Source organism: Perca fluviatilis, chromosome 1, assembly GCF_010015445.1.
Source record: "Perca fluviatilis chromosome 1, GENO_Pfluv_1.0, whole genome shotgun sequence".
Classification (NCBI taxonomy): domain Eukaryota; kingdom Metazoa; phylum Chordata; class Actinopteri; order Perciformes; family Percidae; genus Perca; species Perca fluviatilis.
The window spans coordinates 251,926-264,425 of NC_053112.1; the positions used below are offsets into that span (position 1 = coordinate 251,926).

At 37.6% G+C, this 12,500-nt stretch overlaps 1 protein-coding gene across 1 annotated transcript in view; it reads right to left on the reverse strand.

The window, feature by feature from the left end:
* Window positions 1–2,874: 2,874 nt before the first annotated feature.
* Window positions 2,875–12,500, reverse strand: part of LOC120560139 (glycosyltransferase-like domain-containing protein 1) — a 15,739-nt gene continuing 6,113 nt past the window's right edge. Inside the window, exon 3 of the mRNA XM_039802332.1 lies at window positions 2,875–3,025. Coding sequence (XP_039658266.1) covers window positions 2,875–3,025 — 151 coding nt within the window. The remainder of the gene's footprint in view (window positions 3,026–12,500) is intronic.

Sequence of the window (12,500 nt, forward strand, 5' to 3'; positions counted from 1 at the left end):
TGCCGCAGTGTAGGGTTCATAACTCCTGAGACTGGGCCACTCACCAATCTCTAGTCCTTTCAACGTAACATTTGTCACTATTTCTCGTCATGTATTTTTAGTTTCACTTGTTTTAAAAGTTTCCTCACAATATTTTTCATGCTTTTTACTGCTTTTTTAAAGTGCTCTTCCCCTGTTTTGTTATGTTTTCCTCCTTGTTGTTGAAGATTTCACATCCCGATCGCTTTTTGCTCACTCTTTTTCTGCTGTTTTATGCTCACTCTCTTTCTCCTTGACTCCTGTGTCACTCTTTTTTTCCCATCTTTTTCACTTTTTCTGCTGTTTTGTCACTTTTCCCATTGTTTTCATTTCTCACTTTTCCTGTCCTTCTGTTTCCTTCTGTTTTCCCTCTTCCTTTTTCCTTTTCTGTTGTTTATGTCACTCTTTTCTCTGTTGTTTATCACCTTTTCCCCCAGCATGTTTTTATCTTTTTCCCTGTTTCTGCTCTTTTTGCTTTATCCCTTTTTTGTTTTGCTTTTTTATTCACCTTTTTCTCCCTGCTGTTTTTGTGTACACCTTTCTCTGCTGTTTGTCACTCTTTTTCTCCCCCATGTTTTGTACAATTCTTCCCATGTGTCTTTGTCACCTCTTTTTCCCATGTTTTTCAACTCTTTTCCTCCCATGTTTCCTTTGTCACTTTTCTCCCTATGTTTTGTCACACACCTTTCGTTGTTTTCCTATTCCCTCCCTCACTTTGTCTTTCACACTTTTTCCCTTGCTTTTGCTGTATTTTCTCCCATGTTTTGTCACTTTTTCCCATGTTTTTGTCTCACTTTTTCCCATGTTTTTGCTTTCACACACCTTTCTGTGTTTCTTTTCACCCTTTCTCCTCCTTTAGCCTTTGTCACTTTTTTCCCTATAGTTTTTATCTTCTTCTTCCCTCTATGTTTTTTGTTCACAATTTTTCTCTGTTGTTTGTCACTTTTTCCTCTATAGTTTTTTTGTCACTTTTTCTCATAAGCCTCTTTCCTGCTTTTTTCCTACAGCTAAGTCACTTTTTTCCTATAGTTTTTAAGCCACTTTTTCCCTATGTTTTTTGTTTCTCCTTTTTCTAAGTTGTTTCTTGTTGTCACTCTTTTACTTGTTTTTAGTTTCACTTTTTCCCTAATTTTTGCTTTGTCAGCTTCTGCTGTTTCCCACACACGACTCTCAGAGACACACACACACACACTCAGAGATAGACACACACACACACACACACTTAGAGTAGACATTGCCCCACATGCCATACTTAATACACTCTCATACCAGCCCCCCCCCCCCCTACCTCGTAGCCACTCCCCCACACCTCCTCGCACTACCCCTCTCCCGAAGAACCCCCCCCCCCATACCACACACTCTCCTGTCGCTGGTCACACACACACTCCTTTGTGACAGCCCACCCACACACACTCCACACTCTCCTCTAGACACACACACACACACACCACACACCACCACCTCACCACCACTTGTCACACACACACACTTCTTTGTGAGCAGACACACCCCACACACACACACAATACTACTCTTCAGCAGCACACACACACCAAAAAACACTACACAGGTGCACACACACACCTACCTTCGGTAACACTTTCACCCCCCCCCCACACACTACACTCTTAGGCAGCACACCTTCCCTCAGTGATTGCTACGCTTGACTACCACTTTGTATTCTAATAATTTTAATGGAAAGCAACCAATTCCACTTTGCTCCTGGCATTGCTGGTCTTGTTCCAGAGTCTGTCCTTTCTCTTTAAAAGATACCCTCTGCTCCCTTACCCCACTCTCCTTCCTTCTTTCGGTTCCCCTGTTCTCGCTCTCTGTTCTGCTCTTCTTCTTCCTCTCCATTGTTCCCCGCCTCCCCTTCTTCCTCCTCTCCCCTCCCTCCCCTCTCCTTCCCCTTCTCCCTCTCCCCCTCTCCCTCTCCCCCTCTCCCTCTCCCCCTCTCCCCCCCCCCCTCTCTCCTTCTCCCCCTCTTTGCTTCCCCCTCTTTCGCCTCCCAGTCTCCGCTCCCTCTCCGCCTCCCAGTTCCCCTCTTTTCCTTTCCTCCGCCCTCCCTAGTCTCCTGCCTCCCACTCTCCTCCCCTCTCTCCTCCTCCTCAGCTCTCCCTAGTCTCCGCCTCCCCAGCTCCGCGCCTCCCACCTCGTCTCCCGCTCTCGCCTCCCAGTTCCTCGCCTCCCAGTCTCCGTCTCCCAGTCTCCGCCTCCCACTCTCCTGCTCCTCCCGCCTCTGCCTCCCACTCTTCCCCTCCCCTCCTCTCCCTCCCCCTCCCTCCCTCCCTCCCTCTCCCGCCTCCTCACTCTCCTCTCCTCTCCCAGTCTCCGGTTCTCCCAGTCTCCGCCTCCGCCTCTGCCTCCCACTTGGCTCCCTCCCCTAGTACCTCTGCCTCTCAGTCTACGCTATAAAACCAGGAAAGGAAGGAAAGGAAGGAAGGAAGGAAGGAAAGGAAGGAAAGGAAGGAAGGTAGGAGGGGAAGGAAGGGAGGAAGGTGGAAGGGAAGGCGGCCCCGTCTTAGCGTCTCCTCGGTCTCCTCCCCAGTCTCCGTCTCCCAGTCCTCGTCTCCCAGTCCTCGTCTCCCAGTCTTCGTCTCCCAGTCTCGTCGTCTCCCAGTCTTCGTCTCCCAGTCTCCGTCTCCCAGTCCTCGTCTCCCAGTCCTCGTCTCCCAGTCCTCGTCTCCCAGTCCCCGTCTCCCAGTCCTCGTCTCCCAGTCTTCGTCTCCCCAGTCTCGTCTCCCAGTCTTCGTCTCGTTTCCTCTTCCTGGTGAAGAAGAGGCCGTGGTGCCGTCCATCTTCTCCAGAGCTCTTTAAAGCCAAAGCGTTTTGGGGGACAGCAGCACAAAGAGCCAATCAAACGCCACAAAAGGCAGAGAACCGGACACCTGGCGCTCCCGCGGCGGCCTCAGTGATTGGCCGAGCCTCGGGCCCCCCCGTGATGGATGGGATGTCTTCGTGTCCCGGCGCGGGCTGCTGCTGCCGCGGGTCAATCACTATTAGATTACTGGAGTCCAGCACTCAAAGGCCCCGTGATGGATGGAGAGTCCAGTCTGTCTGCCACACATGTGTCCAACTGCTGGCCCAGGGGCCAAATACGGGCCCTCGCACGCTTCGGTCCAGGACGCGCATTTATTGTTCTCTAGTTTTTGGCACTTTGGTGCTTTTTTCAGACATTTTTGCCACTTTATTCAACGTTTTTTGCCACTTGTTATCACTTTACTGATGTATTTGTCCCGTGTTTTTATCACTTTACTGATGTATTTGTCCCGTGTTTTTATCACTTTACTGATGTATTTGTCTCGTTTTTATCACTTTTACTGATGTATTTGTCCCGTGTTTTTATCACTTTACTGATGTATTTGTCTCTGTGGTTTTATCACTTTACTGATGTATTTGTCCCGGTTTAATCACTTTACTGATGTATTTGTCCTCGTGTTTTATCACTTTACTGATGTATTTGTCTCGTTGTGTTTAATCACTTTACTGATGTATTTGTCCTTGCGGTTTAATCACTTTTACTGATGTATTTGTCTCTGTGTGTTTTATCACTTTTACTGATGTATTTGTCCTGTTTTAATCACTTTTACTGATGTATTTGTCTCGTGTTTTATCACTTTACTGATGTATTTGTCCCGTGTTTTATCACTTTACTGATGTATTTGTCCCGTGTTTATCACTTTACTGATGTATTTGTCCTCGTGTTTTATCACTTTACTGATGTATTTGTCCGTGTTTTATCACTTTACTGATGTATTGTCTCGTTTTACTTTACGATGTATTTGTCTCGTTTTATCACTTTACTGATGTATTTGTCTCGTGTTTTATCACTTTACTGATGTATTTGTCCCGTGTTTTATCACTTTACTGATGTATTTGTCTCGTGTTTTATCACTTTACTGATGTATTTGTCTCGTGTTTTATCACTTTACTGATGTATTTGTCTCGTGTTTTATCACTTTACTGATGTATTTGTCTCGTGTTTTATCACTTTACTGATGTATTTGTCCCGTGTTTTATCACTTTACTGATGTATTTGTCCCGTGTTTTATCACTTTACTGATGTATTTGTCTCGTGTTTTATCACTTTACTGATGTATTTGTCTCGTGTTTTTATCACTTTACTGATGTATTTGTCTCGTGTTTTATCACTTTACTGATGTATTTGTCTCGTGTTTTATCACTTTACTGATGTATTTGTCTCGTGTTTTATCACTTTACTGATGTATTTGTCTCGTGTTTTATCACTTTACTGATGTATTTGTCCCGTGTTTTATCACTCTTTACTGATGTATTTGTCTTGTTTTATCACTTTACTGATGTATTTGTCTCGTGTTTTATCACTTTACTGATGTATTTGTCTCGTTTTTATCACTTTACGATATTTTCCGTTTTATCACTTTATTGTATTTTCGTTTATCATTTACTGATGTATTTTCCGGTTTATCCTTTACTGGTATTTGTCCGTGTTTTATCACTTTTACTGATGTATTTGTCCTGTTTTATCACTTTTACTGATGTATTTGTCCGTGTTTTATCCTTTACTGATGTATTTGTCGTTTTTTACTTTACTGAGTATTTGTCCGTGTTTTATCCTTTATGTTTTTTTTTTTTTTTTCTTTTCACTTTACTGATGTATTTTCCGTGTTTTATCACTTTACTGATGTATTTGTCTTTTTATCACTTTACTGATGTATTTGTCTCGTTTTATCACTTTACTGATGTATTTGTCTCGTGTTTTATCACTTTACTGATGTATTTGTCTCGTGTTTTAATCACTTTACTGATGTATTTGTCTCGTGTTTTATCACTTTACTGATGTATTTGTCCCGTGTTTTATCACTTTACTGATGTATTTGTCTCGTGTTTTATCACTTACTGATGTATTTTTTTTTTTATTGTCGTGTATCCTTTCTATTCCGTGTTTTATCACTTTACTGAGTTTTGTCTCGTGTTTTATCCTTTACGATGTATTTGTCCCTGTTTTTCCACTTACTGATGTATTTGTCCGTTTTATCACTTTACTGATGTATTTGTCTCGTGTTTTATCACTTTACTGATGTATTTGTCTCGTGTTTTATCACTTTACTGATGTATTTGTCTCGTGTTTTATCACTTTACTGATGTATTTGTCTCGTGTTTTAATCACTTTACTGATGTATTTGTCTCGTGTTTTATCACTTTACTGATGTATTTGTCCCGTGTTTTATCACTTTACTGATGTATTTGTCTCGTGTTTTATCACTTTACTGATGTATTTGTCTCGTGTTTTATCACTTTACTGATGTATTTGTCTCGTGTTTAATCACTTTACTGATGTATTTGTCTCGTGTTTTATCACTTTACTGATGTATTTGTCTCGTGTTTTAATCACTTTACTGATGTATTTGTCTCGTGTTTTATCACTTTACTGATGTATTTGTCTCGTGTTTATGATTTGTCCGTGTTTTATCACTTTACTGATGTATTTGTCCGTGTTTTATCACTTTACTGATGTATTTGTCTCGTGTTTATCACTTTACTGTGTATTTTCCGTGTTTTTCCTTTACTTTTTTCTGTTTTTCACTACTTGTTTTTTTTTCTTTACTATGTTTTTCTCTGTTATCCTTTCGATTATTTTTTTAATCCTTACTTTTTTCGTTTTTTACTGATGTTTTTTCGTTTTTATCTTTACGATGTATTTGTCTCGTGTTTTTCCTCTGATGTATTTTTTTTTTCCTTTACTGATTATTTGTCTCGTTTTATCACTTTACTGATGTATTTGTCCGTTTTATCACTTTACTGATGTATTTGTCTCCGTGTTTTATCACTTTACTGATGTATTTTCGTTTTTTACATGTTGTGGTTCTTTTTTTGTTTTCACTTTTTTCTTTTATCTTTACTATGTATTTTCCTTTTATCTTGTTTTTTTTTTTCTGTGTATTTGTTGTTTTACACTTTACTGATTTTTGTTGTTTTATCACTTTACTGATGTATTTGTCTCGTGTTTATCGTGTTTTTACCACTTTTCCAGATTTTTTTTTAATTGCTGTTTGACATTTTCTGGCGCTTTGTTCAACGATGGATCGGTTCCTTTTTGAGCGCTTTACGTGGACCAGACTGTGAGAGAGAAGACCATATGAAAGATGCAGTAATCCAGCCTTAGATATTTGACTTTCCTCTCACATAACAGCATGTTAATAACCTCTACATTTCTGTCTCTGGCTGTATGGCCCTCAGAGAAACAGTTTAACACCGCTGACCTACAAACTCAACTTCAGTGTGTGCTTGTGTTTTATTATAAGATCATCAGCCCAAGAATCAAACTAATAATAATACTAATAATACTAATAATACTAATACTAATAATAATGATAATAATGATAATAATAATAATAATAATAATAATAACGATAATAATGATAATAATGATAATGTGCAGCAGCAGCCGAGTGTTTGCAGGCGACATGTGAAGGAAGAGTGTAAGAAGAAGAGACTTGTGTTGGTCTGGGTCTCCCTCTGGGCTGGTTGAGTTTCTGCAGCATGAATCCTCTGAGATGTGTACACACCACTCCCCATCCCCCCCGGGGTTTTTAGATTTCCAGAGCAGCAGCGTTGGCTGGGAGCAGCCAGCGGGTGCGTGCAGGGATTGTCGGCCATGCATATCATCACTTACTTCCACTCTGTGAGTTTGTTAGGATCAAACACATTATCATGTAACACTGCAGGGAGAGAGAGACAGGCAGTCCTGCTAATACACACACACACACACACACACAGTCGTACTAACTAATACACACACACACACACACAGTCCTACTAACTAATACACACACACACACACAGTCCTACTAAATACACACACACACACACACACAGTCCTACTAACTAATACACACACACACAGTCCTACTAACTAATACACACACACACACACAGTCCTACTAATACACACACACACACACACAGTCCTACTAACTAATACACACACACACACACACACACACACACAGTCCTAAACTAACTACACACACACACACACACACACACACACACACACACAGCCTACTACATACACACACACACACAGTCCCTAATACACATATACACACACACACACACACACACACACACACACACACAGTCCTACTTAACTAATACACACACACACACACACACACACAGTCCTACTAAATCTAACAATAATACACACACATAGTCCTATTAACTAATATACACACACACGTCCTACTAATATAACATATAACAATAATACACAGTCCTAAGTAAACTAATACTAATAAAATAAAATAGTCCTACTAACTAATATAATTACTTAACACACACAGTCCTGCTAACTAATACACACACACAGTCCTACTAACTAATATACACACACAGTCCTACTAACTAATATACACACACACAGTCCTACTAACTAATACACACACAGTCTGTAATAATAACACACACACACAGCCCCTAACTAATATACACACCACCTATAACTTCACACACATAGCCTGAATAATATACACACACACACACAGTCCTGCTAACTAATATACACACACAGTCCTGCTAACTAATATACACACACACAGTCCTGCTAACTAATATACACACACAGCCTATAACTATACACACACACATAGTCCACTAACTAACGAATAATAATATAACCCAAATATACACACACACAAATTACTCCTAAGTAACTAATATACACACACAGTCCTACTAACTAATACAACACACAGTCCTGATAATATACACACACAATAAAACACCTGTAACTAATATACACACACACACAGTCCTACTAACTAATACACCCAGCCGTACTAATATATCAACACACACGCCTAATAATATATACATAATAATAACAGTTAACTAATATACACACACAGTCCTGCTAACTAATACAACACACACAGCCTATAACTAATACACACATAAGTCCTCTAATACACAACACACACACGCCATAACTAATATACACACACACTCCTATAATAATATAAACCCGCCTAAAAACCCCCCTATAACATACACAACACACACACACGCTTTAAACACACACACACACACACACCTATTAACACAACACACCTCTAAACAACCACACACACACCAAAAACAATATAATACACACACATACACACACAGCCTATAACTAATACACACACACACACACACAGTCCTACTAATACACACACACACACACACAGTCCTATAACTAATACACACACACACACACAGTCTATAAAACACACACACCTCCACATAACACAACAACACACACAACACTAATAACTAACACCCCACTAACACACACACACACAACCTATATAATACACACAACCACGTAAAAACACACCCACTAACACACACACACACGTCCTACTAACACAACACACACAGCCTACTTAACACACACACCTACTAACACACACACACAGTCCTATAACAACACACAACACAACAATACACCACCACACACACACAGTCCTACTAACTAACACACACACACACACCTAAAACACACACACACACACAGTTTATCACACACACACACTACTATAACACACACACACACACATCTAACAACCACCCACACAAAGTTTACTAACACCACCCGTCCTATAACACACACACACACCAGCCTACAACACACACACACACAGTCACTAACACACACAACCACCCCTATAACACACACACACACACACCTATAAAACCCCCACACAATAACACACACACACACACACACACACACCACACACGCTACTAACACACACACACACAAAAACAACAGCTACTAACACACACACACCCACACATCTAAACCAACCAACACCCACACAAAACCATCATCATCAATCACACCCTCGTTGCCCCGCCCTCCAGGGGCCCACACATTCCTCAGGTCCGTCCTTATGATGTCCAGGCCCTCAGATCACCACCGAACCAGGCCACACACTACATATCAGAAAAAAGGGAGGAAGCACAGAACAACAACACAAAAAAACATAAAACAATAATCAACAATATATATATATATATATATATATATATATATATACACCAACATATATATATATATACATCAATATATACATACATCACATAATATTAAGCATATATACATACATACATATATACTCACATATATATTACCACATACATATACATATAACAATACATAATACCCAACATACACATATACATAATTTTAACACATATACACATACATATACACATATATACATACATATATACATACATACATATAATTTTAAACCACATATATACACATAACCTACTACACATATATAATTATTCACATATTATACACATACATACAACACATATACATATTTTTTAATCACACATATCACCCATATACATAACATATAACATATACATATTTTACATATATTATTTACATATATACATATATATTTTTTACCACATATATGCACATACATATACATATCATTACATATACATATATTACCACAAAACAAAAAATATAATACTACTATTTACTCATAACATACTATATCACCACATACATATTTTACCTACATACTACACATACATACATATATACATACATATATATCACACATAACATATACACCACATACATATACATACATTACACACTACATATCACATACATATTTAACGCTCATATTATATACATACATATTTTTTAACCCATATATATATACATACATACACCCACATATTATTATTACACATATTTTTAATTACATACATACATATATACCACACATATATACACACATATACCATGCATACACATACATATATGCACCACAACTACATATTAATCCACATACATACATATAACCCATATACACATATCATACATAACATATATTTTTACCACATACATATATATATTTTAATATCATATATTTTTAATCAAATATACATATATATTACACATATATATATATTTTAACTACATATACATATATTTTTTAACAAATACACCATATCACTTAAGCATATATATATATACCTATTACATATATATATTACATCTATTATATATATAATTAACTACATATATACATATATATATACTCAAGCATATATATATATTACATATACTCACATATATATATAACAAGCATATATATATATCAACATATATATATAATACTATTGCTTCTAATAAAGCATACATATACATATATATATTATATATAGATACATATATATATATATATATATATATACATCACATATACATATACTACCATATAATTACATATATATATATATACTCATATATATACATATATATATCATCATATATATATCATGACCATACATATACATATATATATATATAATCCATATATATATATATATATGCACGCATATTAATTAACCTACATACATATATATATATATATTAATATCAAATATATTTTTTAATTATTATTATTAACGCTAACCACATATTATTATTACATAATATATATATATATATTATTGTACCTATATATATATATATATATAAATGACATATAATGAATCTAACTATATATATATATATATATATATATATTAACGCAAATATATACATATAAACGCTATATATAAGCGTAAGTATATATATATATATATATATATATATATATATATATATATGTTTAATATATATATATATATATATATATGTTTAACACTTATATATATATATATATATATATATATAAGTTTAATAGTATATATATATATATGAGGAGGACAGCAAAGCAAGAGATATATATCAAGTATCACCGTATATATCGGTATATCATTGTTTTATATATATATATCACAGCATATATAACTTGTGAAGTGCTATTCCCAGGGCTTTAAAGTGACCACCAGACCCAGCAGGTAACTGAAGCAGAGTACTGTAGTCAGGAGACCACCTGCTGATGGACTCACTGGGCCCTGGTCTGTCCTGATCTAGAGGACCTGTTGCTAGGACATTTAAATGTTTTATTCTGAAAGGGGACAGTGAACATTAATCAACAGTAAAACTATGCAACTGTTCCAGAGTTAGCTCAGGGCCCTGGTCTGTCCTGATCTAGAGGACCTGTTGCTGGGACATTTAAATGTTTTATTCTGAAAGGGGACAGTGAACATTAATCAACAGTAAAACTATGCAACTGAACTGTCCAGAGTTAGCTCAGGGCCCTGGTCTGTCCTGATCTAGAGGACCTGTTGCTAGGACATTTAAATGTTTTATTTTGAAAGGGGACAGTGAACATTAATCAACAGTAAAACTATGTAACTGTTCCAGAGTTAGCTCAGGGCCCTGGTCTGTCCTGATCTAGAGGACCTGTTGCTAGGACATTTAAATGTTTTATTTTGAAAGGGGACAGTGAACATTAATCAACAGTAAAACTATGTAACTGTTCCAGAGTTAGCTCAGGGCCCTGGTCTGTCCTGATCTAGAGGACCTGTTGCTAGGACATTTAAATGTTTTATTTTGAAAGGGACAGTGAACATTAATCAACAGTAAAACTATGCAACTGTTCCAGAGTTAGCTCAGGGCCCTGGTCTGTCCTGATCTAGAGGACCTGTTGCTAGGACATTTAAATGTTTTATTTTGAAAGGGGACAGTGAACATTAATCAACAGTAAAACTATGCAACTGTTCCAGAGTTAGCTCAGGGCCCTGGTCTGTCCTGATCTAGAGGACCTGTTGCTAGGACATTTAAATGTTTTATTTTGAAAGGGGACAGTGAACATTAATCAACAGTAAAACTATGCAACTGTTCCAGAGTTAGCTCAGGGCCCTGGTCTGTCCTGATCTAGAGGACCTGTTGCTAGGACATTTAAATGTTTTATTTTGAAAGGGACAGTGAACATTAATCAACAGTAAAACTATGCAACTGTTCCAGAGTTAGCTCAGGGCCCTGGTCTGTCCTGATCTAGAGGACCTGTTGCTAGGACATTTAAATGTTTTATTCTGAAAGGGGACAGTGAACATTAATCAACAGTAAAACTATGTAACTGTTCCAGAGTTAGCTCAGGGCCCTGGTCTGTCCTGATCTAGAGGACCTGTTGCTAGGACATTTAAATGTTTTATTTTGAAAGGGGACAGTGAACATTAATCAACAGTAAAACTATGTAACTGTTCCAGAGTTAGCTCAGGGCCCTGGTCTGTCCTGATCTAGAGGACCTGTTGCTAGGACATTTAAATGTTTTATTTTGAAAGGGACAGTGAACATTAATCAACAGTAAAACTATGTAACTGTTCCAGAGTTAGCTCTAAAGGGCTAATTTTCATCAGTGGTCCCCCTACCATCCTGGCTGCTGCCTGTCCTCCTAAGTGAGATCAAGTGTAATACTGTAATGCGTCTCCCATCCAATCAGATTAAGTGTAATTCTGTAATGTGTCTCCCATCCAATCAGATGGTCTTAATGATCAGTCGTGTATTATGGGATGCTGCAGTAACT